Genomic DNA, 27,410 nt, shown 5'->3' on the forward strand with positions numbered 1-27,410 from the left:
TCTGGGTTGTGTATATTCATATTCTTTACCCGTTTTTCTGTTGGGTTGTTGGTCTTTTTTACTATGCAGAAATTTATTTTTATGTAGTTAAATTTATTAACCCTTTTTATGACTTCTGGGATATTATACTTAGGAAAGCCTTGCCCACTCTGAGATTGTAAAGTAATTCTCCTGTGTTTTCTTCTGGGACATTTGAAAATAAAACTTGTATTGAAGTACAATATGAGTATAGAAGAATGCACAGGGGCCAGTCTGGTGGCACAGTGGTTAAGTTCGTGCATTCTGCTTCAGCAGCCTGGAGTTTGCAGGTTAGGATCCCAGGCGTGGACCTACATATTGCTCATCAAGCCATGCTGTGGTGGCATCCCACATACAAAATAGAGGAAGGTTGGCACAGATGTTAGCTCAGTGACAATCTTCCTCAAACAAAAAGAGGAAGATTGGCAACAGATGTTCGCTCAGGGCCAACCTTCCACACCAAAAAAAAAAGAAGAGCGGTGCACATATCCCAAGTGAATTTACACAAACTGAATACATTTTTATAACTAGAAACTAGATCGATAAACAGAATATTACAGCGTCCCAGAAGCCCCTCTCATGCTCCTTTCCAATCACCATCACTCTCCCTGCTTCTCCTGTTAGCCTGACTTCTAACGTCATGGATTTGCTTTGTCTGTTTTTGTACATTATATAAATGGAATCATACAATATGTATTCCTTTTGTGTTTGGCTTTTTTCCCCTCATATTTGTGAGAAGCATATTTTTGCTGATATAGATTTTTCTTGTTTCTAGTATTTATGTTTTTTTTTTTAACATTTAAATCTTGAATATGTCAAGATTAGGGTAAGGTGGAAATTAAGTATCCAATTTAATTATTTTCCAGATGACTTACCAGATATTCTAACATCGTTTATTTAGCAGTCTGTCTTTTTCCCCTGTAATTGGAATTCAAGGGGCCGACTTGGTGGTGCAGCAGTTAAGTGCGCACGTTCCGCTTCGGCGGCCCGGGGTTTACCGGTTTGGATCCCAGGAGGGGACATGGCACCGCTTGTCAAACCATGCTGTGGCAGGCGTCCCACATATAAAGTAGAGGAAGATAGGCACGGATGTTAGCTCAGGGCCAGCCTTCCTCAGCAAAAAGAGGAGGATTGGCAGCAGATGTTAGCTCAGGGCTAATCTTCCTCAAAAAAAAAAAAAAGAAATGCGACATGTTTATCATATATATAATATCCCTGTCTATATTTAGGTCTATAGCTGGACTTACTATTCTGTTCCTCTTTTTATGTGCGAGTGCCACAGTTTTAATTATTAGGGGATAATTCTATCTTTTCATATCTTGTAGCACAATCTCCCCCTTAGTACTTGCCCATTCCCTGCCATTCTTGCTTTGTTTTTTTCTGTGTGTAGTTAAAAATCAGCTTCTCAGATCCATAAAAATTACTACTGGTATTTTTTAACTTTTCATTTTAAAAGTTCCAAATGTATACGAAACTAGGGAGATAGGATGATGATTTCTGTGTACAGATCTCCCAGCTTCAGCATTTATCAGCTATCAGCGTATCTTTTTTCATCTTTACCACTAGCCAGATTCCCCTGTGGGGGATAAAAAAGAAATCTTTTTCCTGTACTCATCTGAGATTCATTGGCTGGGGCACTACAAATTACACTGACGAAAGGCAGATTAATGAGAGAATAACACGCAAGTTCATTAACAAGTGCACATACGCATAGGAGTACTCAGTGATGAGTAACTCAAAGGGCTGTTTAGAACTTGAGCTTATATAGCATCTTAACAGAAACAATTCTGTAGAGAAGTGACAAGACAAAGGAAAAGCACTTTGCACTTTTTAAAAAAAATTTTATTTTTCCTTTTTCTCTCAAAGCCCTCCGGTACATAGCTGTGTATTTTTAGTTGTTGGTCCTTCTAGTTGTGGCATGTGGGATGCCGCCTTAGCATGGCTTGATGAGCAGTGCCATGTCCACTCCCAGGATCCGAACCGGCGAACCCCTGGGCCGCTGAAGCAGAGCGCGCAAACTTAACCACTTAGCCACTGGGTCAGCCCCGCACTTTGCACGTCTGGGGCAGCAAATTGTGGGACGGTAAATATATGGGGGAACTAATAGAAGATAAGGGCTGTCATTAAGTTCATTATGTAGATTCCTCAGGTGCTGACTCTGGGCAGATGAGTCTAGAGTTTTCTTCAGTGATTAGTTTTTGTCCTTGTTGATAGAGAGGTGAAGGGGAACAACTTTACAAATTTGTGTCCTACTTTTAGGCAAATAGTGGGAGGGCAGAGAATTTTTCTTTGTTGTTTTTCATTTTTTGGGTTTTTGTTTTTTTCTTAATCTTCTCCCCAATGCCCCCAGTACATAGTTGTATATTCTAGTTGTGAGTGCCTCTGGTTGTGCTATGTGGGATGCCGCCTCAGTATGGCCTGATGAGCAGTGCCATGTCTGTGCCCAGGACCCGAACCAGCAAAACCCTGGGCCGCCGAAGCAAAGCATTTAAGCTTAACCACTTGGCCACAGGGCCGGCCCCCGAGAATTTTCCTTGTATCTGCTTCTCTCAGTTGTCTTGAGCTCAAAATAATCTTTATGGTAAAGTGGCATATTTTGGGGTAGTATATTCTCCTACTTTTCACCTTCTTTCCTGTTACTTTAAAGAAAACCACAGACAAAAAGTAGCTGTTAGTATTTTTTCAATCATATTGATGCAGGCTAGGTGAGCCAAGGAGTCCAAAGAAAGATTTCTTGGACTCTCAAGGTCTGACAGTAGTGCTCTTTTGTTCAGAGAATAGCATGGGGACAGGACCCATGGGCAGTGAAGAGCAGCAATGGGTTGAAGGTCGGGCTAAATTTATAAGGCATAGGTATGTGAATTATTTCTTTACAAGACAAAGGAAAGATCGAGTAAAAAAGTCGTTAAAATTGTACCAGTGTAGGTGGGGTCCTCTTGGTCGGTCATCTCCAAGCTTTTTTCATTGCACACTCTGAGTTTTGTATGTTCTTCTGTATTATCATAATATATGCATTATAATCCTGTCTTTGCTTTCCTCTGACACCACTTCTGACACCAAATGTGTGGTTTTTCCAAACCCAGCAATTCTCCAGTTCTCTGACACCACCTGGGTGTCCAGCAATTCAATTCTGCCACCCTGAGTTAGCGCAGACCCCACAGGTTAAGGGCTCAGTCCCACAAGGCTGCTCCCACTTGAGATGCCAGCCCCAAATGGAATGCCCAGGCTACCCACACTTCTGCATAGCCAACTGCAAATTCTGGTGTTCTCATGACCCCCTTCCTGAGGCTCAGGTTCAATCATTTGCCAGAACAACTCACAGAACTCAGGTGAACACCTTACTTATGCTTACCAGTTAGTTTATCATAAGGCATACAACTCAGGAACAGCCAAATGGAGGAGATGCACAGGGCAAGATATGGGGAGAGATGCATAGGGCAAGCTTGGAGAGTCCATGCCCTCTCTGGGCCTTTCATCCTCCCGGCACCTTGCTGAGATCACCAATCTAGATGTTCTCCTATTCTCTGTGTTGAAGAGTTTTTGTAACCCAATCCCCTGCTCCACCCTCCATCTGCCCGACACCCCACACTCATCCGTGGTGGGGGATGGGGCTGAAGGGTCCCACCCTTTAATCTGTGTTTCATCTTCTCTTCCTGGTGACTGCCTCATTCTCAGGCTATCTGGGGGCCCCATCCTGAGTCACCTCATTAGCATAGACTCAGGTTGGGAGAGGGGGAGATCATTGTAAATAATGAAAGACACTCCTATCACTCAGGAAATTCCAAGGGTTTTAGGACCTCTGTGCCAGGAACCAGGGACAAAGATAAAATATATATTTTTATTATATTTCAAAGACATTCAGTAAAAAACAGCAATAAAGAATGAGAGAGGGCCCAGCCCAGTGGCGCAGTGGTTAAGTGTGCACGCTCCACTTCAGTGGCCCAGGGTTTGCTGGTTCAAATCGCTGGGATGGACCTATGCACTGCTTGTCAAGCCATGCTGTGGCAGGTGTCCCACATATAAAATAAAGGAAGATGGGCACAGATGTTAGCTCAGAGCCAATCTTCCTCACGAAAAAAAGAAGAAAAAAGGAAAAGTCATTTTTACTTAAAAATGCCCTTGATGAGTTGGTAGAAACTATTAATTTTGTTAAATCTTGACCATTGAGTACATACCTTTTTGATATTCTGTGTAACAAAATGGGAAGTATGCGTAAGTGTTTCTGCTATGTGTCAAAGTATTGATGATTACCTTGAGGAAAAGAATTTCTGTAACTGTTTGAGTTGTGAGCTGCTTTTTTTCACTAAATACTGCTTTTTTCCCAAAATACTGACTGGAAGACATACTATTATTATTCAGACTTGGGTGTTTGGCATACATTTTCTTGAAAATAAAGTGATCTGTCACATTAGTGAAAATAATACAATATTTGTTGGCAATGATAAAATTCAAGCTTTCTGGGGCAGGACCCGTGGCCAAGTGGTTAAGTTCGCGTGCCCTGCTTCCGGTGGCCCAGGGTTTCACCGGGTTGGATCCTGGGCCCGGACATGGCACCACTCATCAAGCCATGCTGAGGTGACATCCCACATGCGACAGCTAGAAGGACCCACAACTAAAAATATACAACTGTGTATGGCGGGGGTACTTTGGGGAGAAAAAGGAAAAATAAAATCTTTAAGAAAAAAAATTCAAGCTTTCAGGTGAAATTAGAATTTTGGAAAACTTCTATCTTCCACCATGACCTTGACAGTTTCCCAGTACCTAAATAAAGACTTTTCTGATGAGATATTGGTGGTGATATTAGCAAATTCTATATAATTAAATTTATCAACAGTATCATATAACTCACTGAACTAATGTTTTCCAAAAAACCAATGCTTGATGTTATCCAATCAGGCATGAATAAGATCCGTTCTAAGCACAAGATAGAGCAATGGGTTTTAATGGTACAGAGTATGAAAAGTTCATTGTTACAGCTCCAGATTCCACATTGCGATTAACCTTTAAAAAACTACATTTCCAGATTTGGTGTACTATCAAGGAAGACTGTGTAATTTTTTGAAAAGCTATTAAAATACTCCTCCTTTTCCTTGGTTGGATTTGATTTATGTACTTCAACTAAATCAACATATGGCAACACATTGAAAGTCAGACATTAAAAATATTTGGAAAAATGCGAGACAGTGCCACTCTCTAAGTTTTTTGGAAAATAGTTATTTTTCGTAAAAATGTACAATTTATGTTAAAGTGGGTTTATTTTTTTAAATGAATTAATACATATTTAAAAATTTTTTCAGTTAGAATTTCTAGTATCATTAATATTGCCAGATCCAACCCATATAAACAAAAGCTCTAGGGTCCTCAGTAATTTTTAAGAGAGTAAAGTGTTCCTGAAACCAAGAAATTTGAAAACCACTGCCCTGTAGCAATCTGTCATTGTCTTTTTAAACTGTTTTTAAACTTGAGGTGTAATTTGCGTATAGAAAAGTACTCAGATCTTAAATGTAAAGTCCACTGAGTGTTGATAACATCTGCGTAACCAACACTCCAGTCTAGCTTCAGAACATTTCCATCACCCTAGAAAGTTCCCTTTTGCTCCTTTCCAGTTAATCTCCTACTCCCTTACCTTAAGGCAAACACTGTTCCGATTTCTATCGCCATAGCTTAATTTTGCCTGTTTTAGAGTTTCCTGTCAGTGGAATCCTGGTGGTCTAGTGGTTAAGATTCAGTGCTCTCACCGTCTTGGCCCAGGTTCATTTCCCAGTCAAGGGACCACACCACCTGTCTGTCGGTTGTCCTACTGTGGTGGCTGCACGTTGCTGTGATGCTGAAAGCTATGCCACTGATATTTCAAATACGAGCAGGGTCAGCCATGGTGGACAGGTTTCAGCAGAGCTTCCAGACTCAGACAGATGAGGAAGAAGGACCTGGCAACTCACGTCAGAAAAAATTGGCCATGAAAACCCTATGAATAGCAGCAGAGCATTGTCTCATATAGCGCTGGGAGGTGAGAGGATGGTACAAAAAGACTGGACAGGATTCTGTTCTGCTGGACACAGGGTCACCAGGAGTTGGAATTGACACGACTGCGCCAACAACAACATAAGTGGGATCACATAGTATAGATTCTTTTATGTCTGGCTTCTTTCAATATCAAAGATAAACATAACCAGACGTTAAAGTGGTGAATGGATTTTGTTCAGTAATTACTGACAGTAGAGGAAAGAGCTCAGCTCCATTCTGATTTGTGCCGAGGTGATTGGGCCTTTTAAAAGGGAGAATGAGGGAAAGAGGAGAGCACGGGGCTCAGCAGAGTCAGCGAAATGAAAAATTACAAAAGGTTGGTCAGTGTAAATTCGATTAGGCCAGCTATGTTTGCTAGCTGGCAGTTAGGGGGTTAGGATTCTATCCTCCCAGAGAGACTGGGAGTCCTTCCTGATGATTACATTTCAAAGGAATGGCTCTCGAGTCCTTGAGAAAGACACTTGTGAGTTGTAAGAGATAAATATTCTCAACTGTAAGCCTTTTCAGTAAATGCTCTAAGGGAGGTCAAGGGCCTATTGTCAGGTGGTGGCTAGAACAAACACCAGCTTCTCCCGGCAGGCAGCGTGGAGCTTTCTCAGGCAGGCGTTGTAATGGGGAGCTGGGCTGATCTAGGAACACAGCCCTATGCTGCTGGAAGCCATGCTAGAGTTTGGTCAAGTCTCTTAGTGCAGGGGCGTGGATGGAATTGTCACGTGCCGGGGTTCTGCAGTTTTCACTTAACACTTTTGAGATTCATGTTAATGCATGTATCAGAAGTTCCTGCTTTCTTATTGCTGAGTACTATTGCATTGTATAATTATTCCTCAGTTCGCTTAGCTGTTCTTTTATTGATGAACACTGAGTTTTTAATTTTGGGGAATAAAATTGCTGTGAGCATTCTTGTATGTCCTTTTGTGGACACATACTTTGATTTCTCTAGGGTTAATACCTGTCATTTTCTTTTAAATTACTTGTCGTCTCTGCTGGTCATTGAGCCCCTTTGTGCTTAAAATGTATTAAGTCCTCAGTAATATTTTTGAATGAATTAGAGAAGAATTTGAACCTTGAGTGCCACCCAAACTCTGTTATGGTGCAAAGTGTACTAAATTGGGAGTCAGAAAATCTAAATTCTTGTCACAACTCTGCCTCTAATCCACAGTGTAGTCCTGAACAAGTCACACGGTCTCTCTGGATTTCAGCTTGCTTTCTTTTTTTTTTTAAGATTTTTTATTTTTTCCTTTTTCTCCCCAAAGCCCCCCAGTACTTAGTTGTATATTCTTCGTTGTGGGTCCTTCTAGTTGTGGCATGTGGGACGCTGCCTCAGCGTGGTTTGATGAGCAGTGCCATGTCCGCGCCCAGGATTCGAACCAACAAAACACTGGGCCGCCTGCAGCGGAGCGCGCGAACTTAACCACTCGGCCACGGGGCCAGCCCCTCAGCTTTCTTTTTATAAGTGCGGGAATTATGTTAAATGATCTCCAAGACTTCTAACCTGAATAGTCCATGGTCCTGAGTGGGAAGATTGATGGAAATCATGACAGGAGTGAAGAACAGACTCAGAAATGTTGAGATAACACATCCAATGGGAGCTTGCTGTAGTAGCAGTTGAGAATTTCTGGTATTCCTGTGAGAACATCAGGAAAAAGCTCATAATACGTATGGTAGAGGTTATGTTCTAAAACTATTTTATCAGCCAAGGACGTCATCAAGGAGTACTTCAAATGCAAGAAATCAACAAATAAAAAACTTGGCTGTTAAAAAACACACACACACAAAAACTCCTATTTTATCTAGGATTTGGCTAGCTGTTCGTGAAAAGGGTAAGACAGAGAAATCTGGAATTTTATATCTTTGATGATGTCGTTCCTAGAATTTTGATCCTTCACACAATAGATATTTAGAAGAGATGCTGTTGTTTTATTGAGGAAAAGTAACTAATGTCAGGAAATGGCATTTGTTTATTGAGAAATTAAAACATATTAGACATTCTTTAGATCACCCAGAGGCCGTGGTCCTGCTGCCTTCCAGAAATTGTCTTTCATTTATATAAATCTTGGGTGCCGGCCCCATGGCTGAGTGGTTAAGTTCACGCACTCCGCTGCGGTGGCCCAGGGTTTTGCTGGTTTGGATCCTGGGCACAGACATGGCACCACTCATCAGCCCATGCTGAGGCGGCATCCCACATGCCACAACTAGAAGGACCCACAACTAAAATATACGACTATGTAATGGGGGGATTTGGGGAGAAAAAAGCAGAAAGGAAAAAAAAAAGAAGATTGGCAATAGTTGTTAGCTCAGGTGCCAATCTTTAAAAAAATAAAAAATAAATCTTGGCTTTTTAAAAAATAACCCTTAACAAAGCAATTAACTTTGTTGTGTAAATGAATAGCAAAAGGTATGGTCTGCTCCACATTTTCTTGCTCTTCAAGGATGATGTTCTTTTTTTTTTTTAATTAAACACATTTCTTTTTTTTCTGAGGAAGATTAGCCCTGAGCTAACATCCGTGCCCATCTTCCTCTACCTTATATGTTGGATGCCTGCCTCATTTGACTTGACAAGTGGTGCGTGGGTCCACACCCGGGATCCAAACCGGTGAACCCCAGGCTGCCAAAGTGGAACATTCAGACTTAACCACTGTGCCACGGGGCCAGCCCAAGGATGACATTGTTAATAATAAACTAGAATTATTTTCTTGGGATTTACAAGTCAAATCTAGTGACTTATAAGTGTTTTTCCCTCTCTCCCTCAGATTTGGATCATACTGCGGATGTCCAGTGAGTATAGCTGGAGTTTATGCCTTTGAAACCATGTGCTTAAATAGGAAAGCTGATGTTTTGGTCTTGATGTCCCTGGTTTTCATTTTTCTCCTCCTGTTTTGCGTCCTTAGAACACGAAAATGAAGTTTAAAAGTGCCCGGTTTCAGTGCCGTTCCATTGATTGAGGCCTTTGGTTTTGTGTTGATCATGTTGATTTTATTTGTGCTGTCAGGTGTTCTCTCTTGCAGTGGATTGTATTCCACAGGACATGAATGCATCTCTTTAGGTTACACGCGTGGGGAGATACTCTGGAGGAAGCATTTGAGCAATGTGCAATGGCCATGTTCGGTTACATGACAGACACCGGGACTGTGGAGCCCCTCCAAACAGTAGAAGTAGAAACCCAAGGTAACCAGTTCATTCACGAGGAAGAAATTGCTACACAAAGGTGCAGCATTCTACATAATTTCAGTATATTTTCGCACTAAGAACAACAAAATTGATTATGAGCCTGTTCTTCCCTCCACTAGTCTAAGAAATTCATTGCACTTTTAAATTCAAACAAGTTTTTAGAGACAAGAATTATCAAACATCGTACTCTTATGGTTCTTTTTGATCCTATGTAGGAGATGACTTAGAATCTCTTCTGTTTCACTTTTTGGATGAGTGGCTTTATAAGTTTAGTGCTGATGAATTCTTCATACCCAGGGTAAGCAAGGGTTTTGTTTTGTTTTTTACTGAGCAAATGGGTTCTTAGTGCATATTTTAAAATAGAACAAGTGATTTCAAATAGAACATGTGGTGCAAGACCAGCCGTACAGATATATAAGACGACATTGATTTGCAGAAATGGTAATCCATAGGCACTTCTTGGTTAAGCTGAGGTTGCCTATGTATATGTATTTTGCATTTAGATGTCTTATTAACTTGTCACTAATCAGGATTGTGTCATAGGAATGCACCTACTGTCTTCATCTACCCTTTTTGTGTCTCCCAAGTTTGAGCTATATTTATGTCCATCCATATGTTCCTTTTGTCTCATTTGAAACTTAGCAGCTCTGCCATGTTGGCCTAAGTTAAAAAATTGCTGCTTTTAGTTTTTCTTGACGTGGAAAAGGAAAAGCCAAATGGAGATTGTTTGTTGCCATCAACGTCTAAAAGGGAACACCTCTCCAACATCCTTGTTATCTAACACACGCAGCCCTCCCTGCTTCCATACCCCTCCGTTCTCTCCCTTACCAGCTCCACTACGTCTGCTCTTCCAGCTGGGTCATTCATCCTACAAAGTTCAAGTGCCTCCAGTATTATATGAATATAGACTGAGAGTGAGTGAAATCCCACATCATCCTACTCTGTCTATCTTACAGAGAAATTCTTTTGACTCATGTTTTTAGATTGTACATTTTTCAGAATGCCTTCCTTGACTATATAAGAAAAAACTTTCTTACCTTGAAATATATTTAGTTCATTGTCCTATTTTAATTAACATTTTAATTTTCTTTGCTTCAGAGAAGTTGTATTATTTTGTAGGAAAGATGGTAACATAGGCAGGTTTTAATAGATGGTCTGTTATGAACATTTTTTAAAATTTAAAAAAATGTTTTTCCTCTTAGGAAGTGAAAGTGCTTAATATTGATCAAAGAAATTTCAAATTACGGTCCATTGGGTAAGTTTTGAAAATCTTTCTCTTTCCTTTTTTCTTTTTGGTGAGGAAGATTGACCCTGAGCTAACATCTGTGTCAATCTTCTATTTTGTTTGTGGGACGCTGCCACAGCATGGCTTGATGAGTGGTGTGTAGGTCCACACATGGGATCCAAACCCGCAAACCCCGGGCCACCAAAGCAGAGCGTGCACCCAGTGAGTTTGCCACCAGGCTGGCCCCTGAAAATCTTTTAAGTAGCAAGTCATGAAAGATGTTAAAGTTATATTCTTCACTGAAGAAAATTCTGTCCTCCCAGGAGGACAGAAATGTTAAGTCAGAGGACCAACTGCATCCCATGGGGCTTTGCAGGTTAAGCTTCATGAGGCATCTAGGAGCAAGGGCTCACCTCAGCTTTGGAAGACCAGAAACTTCTCAGAACAAAGTTGATGTGGGTTCTTAAACCTGATTCCCTATTTGGTGATTTTTAGCACAAAAAATATGTAATTGCTAGATGGCACAGATATTTGCATAAAACCCAGCTTGGCGCTGGGGAACACTGATGCCTGCTTTCTCATGCATCCTCACCCTGGACTCCTTTCAAACCAGTCCCTCCTCTCCACAGACTATACTTTGCCCTCCAAACATTTGATTGGCTCACTTCGATTGGACTTGGTGTTCCCCAAGCTTCTTCAGTCACTTAGTGATATCTTTTAGGTTATTTCTATATAAAGCTATTTATATAGCTTGAATTTTATTCGTTTTTATTTGTTTCTTTTTATAAAGTGAGGTCTTTCATCATCTCCCCCTCCTTTTTTTTTTTATGGGTAAGGAAACAGGCTTATCCAAGGGTACTTAGCTAATAAATGGTCAAAGAGAATTTTTAAACTTTGCTCTCTACTCCTGCTACTGCTTCTGCTACTGCTGTGATCTTCAGCCACATTAGTGTTGACGGGAGAGAGGATGCTCATCCCAGGTCCTAGGAAGGTACCTTTCTAGGGCCTTCTCTATACAGACCATGGACATTTTTTTAAAAGTTATAAAATATAAGTCAAGTTCAGACCGTAAGTCTATAGCCCTGAGTATACTGAACATTTGAACATGCCACTCATTATGAAACAATATTTATTAAATAATGTTTATTGAGGCTCTACCATACGCACACTATACCAGGGTACTTTTTTTTTAGAGCAGCTATCAACCTTGTCACAATGGCTGTGGTGCATAAGTCCCTCAACAGCTGTATCTGCCGGCAGTCAAACTGAAATTTATAGCTTCCTTACCCTTCCCATCTCTTTTGGCTTTCCAGTATCTTAACCACATTTATAAGGCTTATTTTAAAATATATGAAGAGAGAACAAATATGAAATCTTGGCAATCTTAATCATGTTTTAATTTTCCTTCTCAAGGTGGGGAGAAGAATTCTCATTGTCCAAACACCCTCAGGTAAGGTTTTAAGCCAGCCATTAAAAACATTTCATACTTTCTCACCGTAAAGTCAGTATACGCAGCAGTAAACTTTGGCGGGTTCTCCTAAATCGGTGTGAAGTGGTTTGTTTTCTCAGACTTCTCTGCCCTGTCTGGACTTGTTCTGTTCAGACACTGATCTCACCACACATGTGATTTGGTGGGTGAGGAGTCAGCCCTGGGTTCTAGGGGCAGTTTTGTTAAGGATTGTTGTCGGGCTTAAAAGCCCCTTTGCCTTTTCCAGCTTTGACATCTTCCCCTGGAATGCATTGCTGGACTGGATGTTCTCTGAAGTCCCTGCTACCTTCTCTGCTTCTCCAGATTCTGTATTTGCGAGCCTGTGTGGCTTCACTCTATACTAGTCAAATCTGTTGGAATAGGGGTAGGCAAATTTTTTCGGTCAAGGACAAGATAATGTTTTAAGCTTTGTGGGCAGAGAGTGATGGAAGAGCAACTACTCAGCTCTTCTATTATAGCACTAAAGTAGCCACGGACAATAAATAAATGAATGAATGTGATTGTGTTGCAGTAAAACTGTATTTACGGACATCAAAATCTGAATTTTATCTCATTTTCAAATGTGAAATATTATTATTTTTTATTTTTCTTCAACCATTTAGAAATGTAAAAACCATTCTTGGTTTGTGGGGCTGTACAAAAATAGGTGGCAGGCCAGATTTGGCCTGTGATTGGTAGTTTGCTGGCCCCTGTGTTTAGGCCAAGGAGACTTAAATTAGTTGGAGGTGACTGGGAAATCCTGGTTGCTTCCAGTGGCTGCAGTGTCATTTCTTCAACCACAGTATAATGAAATGAAGCCTGGTGAGGGAGTCTCAGGGGAGAGAAGCTTAAAAAGAAGGGAAACCAGTAAGGGGGGGAGTGTGAATTGAAAACAAATCATTTTTATAATACAAATGACAGTGGAATTTTCTTTTGAACTTATTATGTTTGAGATGCCTATTAGACATCTAAATGGAGATGTCAGATAATAGGCATTTGCTTGTGGGATGACTGTGGTTCAGAGGATAGGTGTATCTGGAAATATGAATTTAGGAGTCACCACTGAATAGATGATATTTATAGCCATAGGGCTAGATGAGATCACCAAGGAGGGAGTGTAAAGAAGAGAGAGTAGTAGAAAGGACTGAGCCCTGGGGTACTAAGTTTGGAAGAGAAGAAGGGAAAAAGGAAAGAGGGGGGCTGGCTGCATGGCCTGGTGGTTAAGTTCGGCATGCTCTGCTTTGGCAGCCTGAGTTCGGATCCCAGGCGTGCACCTACACCACTCGTGGGTGGCCATGATGTGGTGGCAACCCACATAGAAAACAGAAGAAGACTGGCACAGATGTTAGCTCAGGGCAAATCTTCCTCAGCAAAAAAAAAAAAAAAAGGAAAAGAGGGAGGAGAGCCTAGTGAGAGGGGACAAAAGAAGAGGGGTGCCCTAAAAGCCAGATATGTAATGCTCTTGAGACTGCCCAGAGGTTGAGTGAGATAAGGGTTGGGACTTGAGCATGGATTTACTAATGGTGGAAAGATGTGTATAAATACTTGGCGTGGATTAGGGAGGGAGTGAGAGGTGGGAAAGTAAAAGCAGTATGTGGAGACAGTTCTTTTGAAGAGTTTGCAGAAAAGTGGAACATACGGCTAGAACGTTAGTAGCTAGAGGGGAATGTGGCCAGTCGGGGAGGAGTGTAGAAGTGTTTTGTCTTGTTTTAGCGAAGAGGTTTTGTAGCACCCTTGTGTGCTAAGTGGAAATAATCTAGAAATCGGGAAAATTGATCATGCTGGAGAGGGAGAGAATAATTTCGGAGCAAAAGACTTTAAGTTGGTAAGGAGGGGTGTGGGATAGAGTGTTGAGGTGGCGAAGTCTGCCTTCTGCTATGAGCAGGCACAGGCCATTCACTGTGACAGGAGGAGAGGCTACTGTGAGGCCACGTACAGGCGGAGGGTAGGTGTGATGGGGAAGATGCGTCAGTTCTTACTGATGGCTCTTCTTTTCTCGAGGAAGCACGGCTGATCGAGAGTGAGGAGGAAGGAGGGGCGCTCGAGGTGAAGATGTGAAATAATTGCTCAGACAATGAGAAAGCGAATTTAGTGGTAAATGTAGGATTACTGGTCAGTGCTGAGTAGCCTTTTGAGATTTGTGGACATACATTTAAGGTGATACCAGCTAGCATGGTGCTCCTGTAGGCAGAAAGCTGAATTTGATTTAGGTTGTAGTTTTTTCAGGTGATTCTGACAGAGGGGGAACAAGCGAAGGTGGGCGCCATTCAATTGTCTGTGAAATCTTCAAATTTCTTTTGTGCTCCAGAGCCAGCAATGCCAGTCAGCTATTCTCTGATACCTTTTGTGGTGCACAGAATCATTGTAGACTCTTTTCTCGAACTGGTAGGAACTAAGAGCACATCTAATCGTGTGGTTCTAAACTGGGCCAGGGAACATCAGAAACACGTGAGGGAGAAGAGCCCCACGAGGTAGAGGGAGTATCGACAGCTGAGGAAAGGAGGACAGGCCGAGTTCCTAGGACCCAGGTTAGGCTGCAGGGAGGAAGTCTGGAGAAGGAGCCCCGAGCCGAACAGTAGGAAAGCTTCGTGTTCTTTGATTCAGCCCACTTGACAAGTGAAGGAGAGGTCGGACAGCTTCCATATCCAGGTGGAAACAAAGCCAGGATTAGAATTCCATCTCCTAACTCCAGTTCAGTGCTCTTTCTGCTGTGCTCGTGTTGCTGCTCGTTTTTGTTGGATCAGTGTCTAATACTGTACTAATTCGATAACCAATTGTTTTATGTGAGTTTTGAGTTTTTCAGAATAACATTAACATTTTGACTTTCTGCCAATTGTTGCTAGAGTTAATGATTCTGATTTCAATATCCTTTTTTTCCTATTTGTTTTTTCTCTGACCCCAACTTTAGGGAACTGAAGTCAAGGCAATTACATATTCAGCAATGCAGGTCTATAATGAAGAGAAGCCAGAAGTTTTTGTGATCATTGACATTTAAGATACCAAAAAAAAAAGACTCCTATGAAGCACTGTTTTTTCTCTTCCTGTTGAGAAGATACCGTGATTTAAATTCTGTACTACAGTATCTGTTGAAATATGGAGATTTGCAGAGGAGAACATTGTAACATAAAGTGCGACTTTCAGAAATGGCAAATCAGAGCACAGCCTTGATCTGTGTTACCCAAATATTCAAACTTTGAGGAATTCTTCAGGTGGCAAGTGTGGTTCCTCCTTTATTAATTTCCTGATGGAACAGCAGGTGCGTCCCTCTCTTCCAGTGGAATGCAGGCTCTCCAGCCTGGTCCCAAAAGGGAGCATTGATGTAAGCAGCAACCCAAGAGACTCAAGCCTCTGTGTTCTTACTGAATCCAGTTTGAAAAAAATAATAATTTGAGAAATCCTACACCCAGGAGTTTGCTTTTCTTCTAAATTGGTTAAGACATCTATTTTCTATATGTTCATTAAGAGAGGCTGTGTTTTAGATTGCCCTAGGACAGAGCCATTCTGTAGTCCAGTTGGTTTTCTTTTTTTTTTTTTTTGAGGAAGATTAGCCCTGAGCTAACATTTGCCGCCAATCCTCCTCTTTTTGCTGAGGAAGACTGGTCCTGAGCTAACATCTGTGCCCATCTACCTCTATTTTATATGTGGGACATCTGCCACAGCATGGCTTGATAAGCAGTGCATACGTCTACGCCTGGGATCCAAACCAGCAAACCCTAGGTCACTGAAGCGGACCGCACAAACTTAACCGCTGTGCCACCAGGCCAGGCCCCTACTTGGTTTTCATAGAAGAAATACTTGGTTGAACAATTGGAAGACTTCTCTAGGAAGAACCCCAAGTTTCTCTTTCTCTCACTTTTTATAAGCACTGCATCTGTACTGACACCTTCCTATTTTCCCACAAGAAAAATTTGATGCCCTTACAAATGGGTCTTTCCTTCTAGCATGTAATTTTATAATAAAGCCAGTATATTTATACAGTTAGAGAAGAAAAGGAGAATTAAAAAAAGGTTTTGTTAAATTACTTAAGCCCTGCATTTCTAAGAAGACAGGAGGCCAGGGAAACATCTTTAAAATGATCTGAACTTTTCAAAGGAGATAACTTTTAAAAAATGAAACTGCTTTCATTTGATTTGCAACATTATTCTATTCTCTCTTCCTTGATTGAGGTATTCTTTCTTGTGATACAAGAGTTTGCAAAGTTGCTGTTTATTCACAGGTACATGAGAAAAGATTGTCACTGGGTGGTGCCAAATATCTGATAGTCTGCTGAGCTTAACCTAAAAGGAAGAAATTGTCTGTGAGCTTTCTAGGTGTTCTTTCTGAGCACCGCATTCTTTTTCCCTGGGTATTTAACAAAGAAGGGTAAGGAAGACTAGGCCAGGAGCCTGTGGTTTCAACAGTAACTCTTCACATGAATACATAGCAGGATCACTGGGGTAGTGTGCTTCTTAGCCTGCTTTATTCTCAGGCATATTTTGTAAATTTGAATTGTGACCCTCCACGCAAAAAATGTCTAGAAGAACCTCTTTGCCTTTTGTTCAGGTGGGGCTGAGATGGGGCTCTGTTTTTTGTGGACCCCTTTGCACATCATGGGCTGCTTGGGGGGTTGACTGTGAAATGAACAATGGGTTACCATGAGGGCACTGGAAGAGCTGAATCCAGAGTAAGAAGAGCTCTTGGGATGTATTAAGCCAAGTAAAGTACAAACTTGACTAGGGAAAAAAGCATAGCTGTATCTCTTGCCACCAGTGCTATATAATGGGGCTCCGTAAAAACAAGTCAGATGTAATTATGCAATACAAATTATATTTATTATTTATTTATTTTTTTTTTTTTTTAAGATTTTATTTTTTCCTTTTTCCCCCCAAAGCCCCCTGGTACATAGATGTATATTCTTCGTTGTGGGTCCTTCTAGTTGTGGCATGTGGGACGCTGCCTCAGCATGGCTTGATGAGCATTGCCATGTCCGCGCCCAGGATTCGAACCAACGAAACAGTGGGCCGCCTGCAGCGGAGCGCGTGAACTTAACCACTCAGCCACGGGGCCAGCCCCCAAATTATATTTATTTCTATTAAAAAAGATGACTGACAAAGACTGTCCCATTTTCCCTGACACTTATTCTAAAAGTTCAAAAGCTAATATTTAGGAAAAATACTTAAATTCCAGAAATATATGATTTCTTAGGACAAGAGCGTAGAGAATAGTGGATTTCTATTGTTTTTTCCCACTGCCGAATAAATATACAACTGTATGTGTTTTGAAAATTACCTGCAAGTATAGACTTTAAGGACAGTAGAGTCATGGATTCAATCTTGACCCTGTCATTCACTAGCTCTATGACTTTGGGACATTTTCTTAACCTCTCTGAGGCTCAGTGTCCTCAACTCTGAAATGGAGGTAATGCCTACTCACAGACCAGGTGTCCCTGGCATTGCTAGGATAGTTAAGAATTTTATTTTGTAAATGAAGAGAAAGGGAGTCATTTTGGAATTACACTTGGAGCTGTGGAATTTAAACGCTACTGTGCTAACTTTTATTTCGAGGATTTTGGGGATGTAGTGGTTAATAGCACAAACTGGGGCCAGATCACTGGGGTTCAAGTCCTGGTTCTGCCACTGACTAACTGTCCATTTGGGGCATGTTGCTTAACCTCTCTGTGCCTTATATCCTCATTTTAACTCGTGATTGTAGTACTTGTAGGGTTGTTGAGAGGATTAAATAAGAGGTATACACTTAAAGCTCTTAGGACGGTGCCTGACACATGGTAAATGCTGTCAGTGAGGGCTGGTATTATTATTGGAACAAGCAGAAAAGCTAACAGCTCCCTTTTCCTCCTTAATTTTTGAAAAAGTGCACAGTGCTTGGTTAGCGGGTGTCGCCGGCCTAGAAATCACTGGTAGCCAGTGCCCTTCTGCTAGTCTCTGTTTTTTAAGAAGGGCAAACAAAGCTACTCCTTTCTGCCTTTCCCTCTCTTCTTTCTCTTCTGTCTTCTTTTCCTTTCCTGCTTCTCTACTCCAAGTCTTTCCTGTGTTAATCTAGTTTTCTTTCTTCCATATCTGAGTTGAGCATCTGTTTTCAAAAGCTGTGCCTGTCCATTTATGACAAACCAATTGCCCTTCTAGGGGGCTCCCTTCCATTTATGGTCTCTTGCTGATTCCCTTGCAGCTCACAGTATTAAACATTCAAGGGATGTGTCACAGTGAGAAGAAAGACAAATCATTGGCTGACTGTGTTTCTGCCTTCATCCTTGTTCCCATGGCCTCTCCAGAGTCTTCTCTCAGTACCAGTTCAGCCCACCCACTATCACCCGCCAGGCAAGTTCACACAATAACTCACCAGTAACTACCTTTGAATTTTTGCCCAGATTCTTTTTCTCTTTGTTTTTATAACAACTTTATTGAGATATAATTCACATACCATACAATTCAGCCATTCAACAATTTTTGCTGTATTTTCACAGTTGCGTAACCATCGCCACAATCAATTTTAGAGCATTTGCACTCCAAAAAGAAACACACTACCTTTTAAGCAGTCACCCTCCCCCCAGCCCTCCCAGCCCTAGGCAACCTAATCTGCTTTCTGTTTTGTAGATCTGTCTATTCTGTTGCCCAGATTCTTACCTGCCAATCTTGTCCTTTTTCAATATATGTAACTGGAAACTCACCTCTTAGAAGTTATTTGGACTCATCCCACCTGCTCGATCCCTGCTTTACTGGGTCCTCTCAGTTCCAATGAAATACATAGACAACATCTTAAATTTACTGATACATTGCTACGTAAAGTTCCTTAAGTCAGTTAATACATGTAGCCGCAACTCCCCTGTGAAGTTGTAAGCACTTTAAGGAGCGAGGGAACTGGCTTCTGGTTGCTTTATATACACCTCCTTTGAACCTTCTTTTAGTGGTCTGTTTCAGTGACACCTAATCCAGGTCTTCCTGATTCCAGAGCCCCTGGTGACATGCTTCTTAGGGAGAGACCCTTATTGTCATGTTTTCATATCCAAATTCCACTTCCTTTATTTTCATCAGTGGCGCCCTGACCCGCCCACTCTCCAGACTGGAATTGCCTTGGACTCCTCTCACACTTCCGTTCCCTGCACTCAGCTATTTGCTAGTTTTCCTCAGTTATGTTGACCGACTTTCTTCTTCCTTCATTGTGTCTCCTAATTGGATGTTCTTTCCATTTGTCAAGGCATGGCTTGTAATTGCCCTTTTTAAAAAAAAAAAAAATCAACATAGGTTATTTGCATGTTGAGATTAACAACCCTTTTTATCTATATTCATTTTTGTGTAAAAACAAAACTCTCCCTGCCCAAACGTACTTCTGGCACCTGGCACCTCCCTTCATCATTGGCCGTGTCTGTCTCCCCAGCTGGAATGTAAAGTTCCTCCAGGGCTTCATTTCATTGCTCTGCCTGCATGTGATAGGGGTTCCTCAAGTCATTATAAATGCCTCAGTTTGCAATATGTGGATATTTCTGTGTGTGTTACATAAAGATAGGAGCCAAGGCTTCCAGTTTTTCATGAAACTTCCAAACTCTGATCTTGGTTCTTTCTTTTTAATTTTTTTCTATTTTATTTTTTATTGAGGTTATGATAGTTTTACAACCTTGTGAAATTTCAGTTGTGTATTATTATTTGTCAGTCATACTGTAGGTGCACCAGTTCACCCTTTGTGCCCCCCCTTTCTTTCCCCTGGTAACCACTAATCTGTTCTCTTTGTCCAGTGTTTAACTTCCACGTGTAAGTGGAGTCATACAGAGATTGTCTTTCTCTATCTGTTGGCCCATTCTTTTCACCACTCTAAGCCAGTTTCTTCATCTGCCGTTATAGTACCTACTTTGCAGGGCTGTCAGGTTAAAACACTTGTTGCTCAGTGTTTCTCTTAAAGAGTTATGAGCCCCTGAAAAAGAGAGGGCAGGAAGAGAAGAAAGGAAGAGGGGGCCGCCCCTTGGCCGATTGGTTGAGTTCGTGCGCTCTGCTTTGGTGGCCCAGGGTTCCACCGGTTTGGGTCCTGGGCACGGACATGGCACCGCTCATCAGGCCACAACTAGAAGGACCCATATCTAGGATATGCAGCTATGTACGGAGGGGATTGGGAGAGAAAAAGCAATTAAAAAAAAAAGAAGAAGAAGGGAAGAAAGAAAAGGCAAGCACTCTGGGTAAACTTGAGACCGCCAGCGAGGTAGGTGCCCCTGGCGGAATGTGACCAGCAGTAGCTTCCCGAGCAGGAGTCGTTCTCCAACGCAGGGTCCAGGTTCCGCCCCGGGTGTCTTCCCGCCTCCTGCTGGCTTGGCTGCAGGGAGCGCCGAAGGCTCTCATTGGCCCCCAGGCCACCTCTCGGAGCGGCGAGGCCCGGGGCGCGGTCCCGCTGTGTGTGGGAGGGGCAGCCGACGGCGAATTCGGCGACGCCCCAGGCAGGGAAGCGCTTTGTGGCACGGACAACAGTGTTCTAACCGAGAGTCGGGATGAAGTCGACTAGCCCTCTGGTTGTAGGGCAGCGGTTTTAGGCACCGGCTACCGCATCCTGCGTGGACTCGAGTCCCTGCGGCGCTCTGAGTCGTGGGTGGCTTTGGAGTCGGTCATTCAACTTCTCAAGCCTCACGTTATTTGTTTTAAATGGGGACAGCGCCAGTGCCCACCTCAGAGGGCTGGGATCTAATAGGTACCGCGCGAATGTGGGATCCTTATTGGGCGCTCACTACGCAGGACAGAAAACTTCTATCCCGCCCCAGTGTAGCCTCAGGGGTGTCTGGTAGGTCGGGGGTCTCTCCGGGGGGCCAGCTGCCTGACTCTGCGATAACTTCCAGGAGAAGTAGTGTAGCGGAAAACAAAGGGTCCTACTCCTTAATCCCACCCACTGGTGTACTCATCCCGGAAAATAAAATATAAAGCCAAGCCGGTCACCCGCCTGAGCGTGAGAGTGTGTCACTGCTGGCTAGGAAAAAACCCAGACTTTCATTCTTTAACATGGCCCCAAAATACTAGAGCATCTGGTGCCAATACTTACAGGCGTCGTTTTCCACTAAGTTCCGTGTGGATTTTTTTCCTCCGGGGAAAACGCTTTAAGTCAACTCAAATGCGCAACAAAGGACACAGTATCTATTTTATTTCAGCATTTAACTTTTTTGAATTATGTAAAAAAGAGCCACTTCGTTATTGGATGAAATTCTCTTTTGCAGGAGACAGCGAGGGAGTGTCTGTATATACAATACTGCTACAGGAATATACTTGTGTTTGAATTGCAAACATAACCTTAAAAGTGGAAAGGAGCATGGTACTCAAAAGTCGTTTAAAGTTATTTTTAAAACAAATTTTTAATGACAATAACTTGAAAAGGTAAAGAAGAAATTTACTTTTGTTTCCAAATTTGTCCGAATGCTTCTTTCAATAACATCTCTACGCTTCTTTCAATAACACCTCTTAGAACTGAGTCCTGCTTCTCTAGTATGACATTTAACTTGAATAAAAAAATGATTTAGAGGGCTGGCCCTGGGCTGAGTGGTTAGGTTAGCGTGCTCTGCTTCGGCGCCCGGGGTTTCTCTGGTTCCGATGCTGGGCACAGACGTGGCACGGCAAGCTGTGCCGAGCCGGAGTCCCACATAGCACAACCGGAGGGACCTACAACTATGCACTGGGGGACTTTGGGGAAGAGAAGAAGGGCAAAAAAAAAAAAAAAAAACGAAAAAAGATTGGCAACAGATGTTAACCCAGGTGTCAATCTTAAAAAAAAAAAGATTTAATTCAATTCATTGATAGCTTTATAACGTGTAGCAGTTACGCTCCATAGTGCTTAGAGTGTATTCTGGCTCCTTTTTCTTTCTTTTTTTTTTTTAAACTTTAAATCAGGGGGCCAGCCCGTGGCTGAGTGGTTAAGTTCATGTGCTCTGCTTCAGTGGCCCAAGGTTTCCATGGTTCCCATCCTGGGCTCGCAACTAGCGCCGCCCATAAAGCCATGCTGAGGCAGCATCCCACAGAGCAGAGCCAGAAGGACCTACAGCTAGAATATACAACTATGTACTGGAGGGCTTTGGGGAGAAGGAAAAAAGAAAAGAAGATTGGTAACATGTTATGGCTCCGGTGCCAATCTTTTTTTTAAAAAAACAACTTTCAATCAGGAAACATACATAGTATCTTGAAATTTCACAAAAATCAATATTTTCTTGGACTGGGCTTCATGTCGTAAAATTTTTTCCATACTGATAGGGTTGAGATCCAGTGGCCTGGAAGGTCAAATGGTCCAACTGCCCATCCCTAGCCTCTATGTGGGGAGGACAGGAGGAAATCTTGCATGGAGGACCTATTTTGCACATAAAAAATGCTGGGAAGATTTTAAAAAATACTTATGCCCAGGGCCCATCTGCCAGAGTCTGATTTTCCTAGGCATCTGTATTTTTAAAGGCTCCACAAGTGATTCTCATGTGCAGCCAAGGTTGAGAACTATGGTTTAGGCAGAAATGTTCCATTTTTTTTCTCTTATGGGCTGAATAAAATGTTACTCTTTAATAAAGGAACTGAGTAGTTGTAAATAATATTAATAAGGAATTAAAAGATTTTCCCAATGGGAACATCAAGAAACTGTGTAATGGATTTAAGTATCTAGAAATCTGAAAGAGCAAAGCAAAGTATAATCAATTCTTAGATGTCCCTTATAATCTGTATTCAATGTAATATTGTTTGTAAATGATCTAATCAAACTCAAAGGTAAAGAGGTGATGGCATTATCCTGGTCACTGGTTTCCTATCTAAAGGTGATAAAATGTCCAAAGGCTTTTGCTGGTGTGAATAAAACAAAAAGGGATGGCGAAAAGTGTTTATCATGCTATTTAAGTATGTACATTTCAAAATAATTTGCTTTTAAAAGTTAAGAGGCCCTTGGCTTCTCTTGTGTGTGGTTTATTGCTTATTAACATATTTGACTTCTTGTTGGCATTAATACAAGTTCTGTAGGGAAAAGGCTAACATGTCAGAAAGTGAAGTTTATAGATCCCTCTGTGGATTTCATTTTCCTGGTCTATTCATGGTTCCATTAGCATGAATAGTAAAGAAACACCCGTATCAAAAGAAAATATTAATTATACTTCACAATATATAAAGCCGCTGGCTAAATAGTGCCATTTCTGTGATAATCTGAATTTTACCATGGAAACTCTTGTAATTAAAGTCTCGTCCTTTACATAATATTTATTCTGTATAGGATTTATCCACATACAATAATGTCAGTTTTAAAACAATTGACTGTTACTTGCATAAAGTCATCTCACAAAATAGAATAATACACAACACACCTCAGTGAATTAAGCTGATCTTCTAGGATTCAGAAAACTTGATCATTCTAATTATTCCTATTTTTGCCATGGTTTCACTGGGTTGTCTTAGGTAGGTTGCTTTACTCTCTGCCTCAATTTCTTTACCTTTCATGTGGGATAACTGTCCTATTTCATAGATATGTAAAGAATAACAAAAATTATTAAATACTTTTCAAATATAAAATGCTATATAAATGATAAATAGTAATACTGATCCACGCCAATATAAAATAACATAGAACTTTCCATTTAGAATCTAAAGTTTGGTCCTCCAGTACCTATTATTATCACCCTTCCCAGTTAAACACATCTTACGCTGTACTGTTTTTAGTGATTTACCACAGCATTAATTTTAGGACTCAAAAAAATAGATATATATACAAAAACACAATATGAGTGGAAGTTTCAATATATCTTAGCATGACTTGGCAAAATAACTTTAATGACTTGAGTTCTGAGTTCATAAGTAACTGAAACACCAAACTTTTTCATCCATTGAGCAGTAACTTGGCCATATAAAAGCAGTAACTGTTTGCTTTGATTTCATTATTCAAAAATACAATATTGAAAAATTTCTTCTTGAAAAGTCTTAAGATATGATAACTATAGAAGTAGCATTGTCTACCAAGGAAGTGATTCGCAGCTCTAAGAGACCCTATGGTTACTGGCTCGTAAGCACAGTCAGAGGAGTAAGGCAGAGAGACTGCAGTGCTGAAAGGGAATTCAGTTACCTTGTCCCACAGTTGTCAGTGCTGTGCTCCTGAACTCTGCAAAGGTGTCTGGGGAAAGGCTCGCAGGGAGCTTTAACCAGAGCACCTCTGATTTTAGAGTTTCTCCCTTAAATGCTGAACTTCTCTATGAAACAATTCATTTGGAGAAAGGGTTTCTTGGGTAAAAAAAAAAAAAAAAAGCCTTTAAACTGCTGATCTAGTCCATTACGCTTCCTCCACACACGAGGCACAAGTGCACTGGTGCTTTATTTTTACAAAACTTCATCCCATCAACCAGACACTCGAGGACCAGCGTTAGAAGGGCGTTCAGAAGCTGATAAACAGCATTACCGTAAGAGCAAACTTTGGTCTAACCAACTTATTATTTTCTTAAAATTCAAAAAAGAAATCCTTGGCATAAATAAAGCTTATATTAACAGATTATACCCCTATGTAATATTTTCCCACATTTAAAAGCCAAAGAATTCGGTTTTCTTAGAAACCATTCATGGACAGTTTCACTCTAGGAAAGAACTGGTCTCTAAAGTCTTAGATATATATGATATGATAACTGGAGTTATTATTTACAACTTACAAACATCGCAAATGTTCTTTTATGATCCTAAAATAATAGAACAGATGTGCTGTCTAGTTAGGTGAACTTGATAGCTGTTTTGTGGGGATTGCTTGATGCTTGTTATAAACAATTATGAGAAAGCATTATTTCTGATAAGGCTCTACAAGTGCTGGTGGCACTGTGTTCAGTGGACTTTGTGGACATTCATGCCAATATATGTAAAATTTGCATGCAAAAGATAATAGCATAAAAAAACATTTTTTAGATCATAGACTAAAGTGCGTTAGAGTGTACACATGCAAGCACTACTTCATTTCTATGAATAAAGCTCAAATCAGTCATTTTTCCTATGGGCTCCAATGACTAAAAATCAGATTATAATTTTGAAAGATGTTACCATCATCTGGTGAGACGAGAGTATGACAAGTGTTCCCTCCCTCATTTGGATACAACTTAATTGTTAACACTCCTGATTCAGGAACAGTCATGTTGGGAGAACAATGGACTCATGCTCATCATCCAGTCTTGAAGCAACTGGAAATTTACTATCAAGGGAATCTTGAAAAAGTCTCAGAATTAAGTACCATAAAACAAAGTGGTTATTCATCTATTTATAAAAAATTTTAAAGATATTAACCATTTTAGCTCACAAATTGGTATCAAGGACAATCATTCATTAAAGAATAAGAGAAGATAATAACATAGAAAGTATCATCTTGAGGTATATGTCATGGCATTTAAAAATAGAGTATAGGGGCTGGCCTGGTGGTGCAGTGGTTAAGTTTGCACGTTCCGCTTCTTGGCAGCCCGGGGTTCACCGGTTCGGATCCCGGGTGTGGACGTGGCACTGCTTGGCAGGCCATGCTGTGGTAGGCGTCCCATGTATAAAGTAGAGGAAGATGGGCATGGATGTTAGCTCAGTGCCAGGCTTCCTCAGCAAAAAGAGGAGGATTGGCAGTAGTTAGCTCAGGGCTAATCTTCCTCAAAAAAAAAAAAAAAAGTCAGCCTAAAAAAAAAATACAGTATAACTCATGGAGCCTCTCCCTATCAAAATTAAATTATATCAAGCTTAATTGTGATATCTTGCAGAGACCTTTATGAAGGTCAGTTCTTCTGGTATTTATATTTTATCTTTAGAATTAAGATAATCCTTCTCCAATTTAACTGTAATTTTGCAATGTTTCCTAATTCATACAGGGCAGGAGTTTAAACTTAACTTTGTATCCTAGGAGAAAAGTTTGTTGAAAAATCATATAAACAAGAGAAGCAAAAATGCATAAAGCATTTAAGAGAATAATTTGTTCATATAGTTTTATATATAAAATTTACACATAAATAACATAAAAACATGTCAATAGATACTGTAGGGACATTATTTAGGATTATTTGAATAACTACTTCAAGATGTTATATATTGTTGAAGATGATGAAATTCTTTCTCTTTTACACTTTCTAATTCTGATAGGCTTCTTTTTATGATTACTGCTGATTGCTAAGGTTTGACCTCAATTCTTGGCCATTTCAGGAGACAACACAGGGAGAGAAAGTTGAAAAAGGACTGTTTAAAATCAAAATCTGTCCAATCCCACCCCTTAAACTTTCTGACCTTACTTTGCTCATTTGTAAATCAGAGACAATAATATTTACCTTGCTGCTTAGGTGAGAAAATGAGAGAGAGCACTTTATAAATAATATAGCAGTACATAAACATTAGAAATCACTCTTAAGAACTGGTAAAAGTTCTTCACTCTACTTTAGGTTTTGGGGTTTTTTTTAAACAATACTGACTACATCAGAGTAATTTTTAACTTAATGAAAAAATTTCAAAAATGAACAATTTCAAACATTTTAGATTTGTCTTCTGCCATAATCCTAAAACATTTAGGATACTGGAATGACAATAGGTTGTTTTAGATCTGAAGTTAATAGAAAGACTTAACAGTTCAGTCAGGGGGGGTGCCAGGCCTTTAAATGTGCTCTTACCTGGTCTCCTGTGAAAACTCAATATTGGTAGTTTATGTGTTTTTGAAACACCTTGAAATTATCTTACGTAAACTTTGGTTGTGGTAAATTTATTTAAAATATTTCCTTTGAAAAGAGTTTGCTAAGTAGATCTTCCAATATTAAAAGAAAAAAGGTATCTGTGTAGTAAAAGTAAGAAGATTAATTGTTCCTCCATCATACCAACTCAAGCTAGGTCTTTCTTCCCAGTGCAGCAACACATTTTAGGGCAACAAAGTTCAGAATGGACACAATGGCCTGTTCAGAAAGCATGCAAGTTACATCAGGTCACTACTTTTACGTCAGTCTGATCAATCTGTTAACCAGACTCTGACCATGGAAAGGGAGAGAGACAGAAAGTCAGTGTAAGTTGCAGACATGCCAGCTCTGTCGGTTCACATTACAACTACCTAATGTTGGGCTTTATTTCCTTTTCTTCTTCTTCTTCACTGTCATCAACCTGTTGTATGACCAGATCAGCAGACCCATCCTCTACAATCTCCACGTATGATCTATTCTCATCTTCACTCAGGTGCCATCTGGAATCCTTGTCTCCATCTGATGGGGACATAAGATGCTGTTCAGCTTCCAAATCAATGGGGAGGCTGTCTATGCCAACTTCAGCGAGGCACTCATTACACAGCCTGTAGCGCCGGGTTCCTTCCTGGACCACCTGACCCGTTAGATCAGTCACATGGCGTTTGCATTTCCTGCAGATTAGTTTGCATGCCTGGTGAATCTGTGTAGAGATTTAAAGAGTGAAACAAAAGGATTTTTCAAAAGCAGGACAGTTTGATATTCTAGGTACTGGTTCATAAACTTAAGATGTTCAAAGCCAAGCATTAATATTAAATTAACATCTAGTTTTTAGAAAAAGATCACAGGTTTTGGCGATAAATTGATGTCACAGA

The 27,410-nt window shown here is 40.8% G+C and overlaps 2 protein-coding genes across 18 annotated transcripts in view; one reads left to right on the plus strand and one right to left on the minus strand.

The window, feature by feature from the left end:
• ZBTB8OS (zinc finger and BTB domain containing 8 opposite strand) overlaps positions 1-27,410 on the plus strand; it is a 77,822-nt gene that overhangs the window by 1,752 nt on the left and 48,660 nt on the right. For 2 of the 12 annotated variants that reach the window (XM_008521862.2, XM_070610390.1), the window contains exons 2-7: positions 8,793-8,817; positions 9,086-9,207; positions 9,426-9,508; positions 10,413-10,465; positions 11,849-11,885; positions 14,812-16,059. In XM_008521862.2, the coding sequence (XP_008520084.1) occupies positions 8,793-8,817; positions 9,086-9,207; positions 9,426-9,508; positions 10,413-10,465; positions 11,849-11,885; positions 14,812-14,898 (407 nt within the window). In that variant the 3' untranslated portion in view covers positions 14,899-16,059. Of the gene's footprint in view, positions 1-8,792; positions 8,818-9,064; positions 9,208-9,425; positions 9,509-10,041; positions 10,125-10,412; positions 10,466-11,848; positions 11,886-14,811; positions 16,060-21,084; positions 22,771-27,410 lie in introns of those variants that run through there. The other 10 variants (XR_011537474.1, XM_070610384.1, XM_070610383.1 and 7 more) reach the window with 10 other exon arrangements.
• The window catches only part of ZBTB8A (zinc finger and BTB domain containing 8A), a 62,049-nt gene continuing 57,699 nt past the window's right edge, over positions 23,061-27,410 (minus strand). For all 6 annotated transcript variants that reach the window (XM_070610378.1, XM_070610377.1, XM_008521865.2 and 3 more), the window contains one exon: positions 23,061-27,238. In XM_070610378.1, coding sequence (XP_070466479.1) covers positions 26,906-27,238 — 333 coding nt within the window. In that variant the 3' untranslated portion in view covers positions 23,061-26,905. The remainder of the gene's footprint in view (positions 27,239-27,410) is intronic.

This window comes from Equus przewalskii, chromosome 2, assembly GCF_037783145.1.
Source record: "Equus przewalskii isolate Varuska chromosome 2, EquPr2, whole genome shotgun sequence".
In the NCBI taxonomy this organism is placed as follows: Eukaryota; Metazoa; Chordata; class Mammalia; order Perissodactyla; family Equidae; genus Equus; species Equus przewalskii.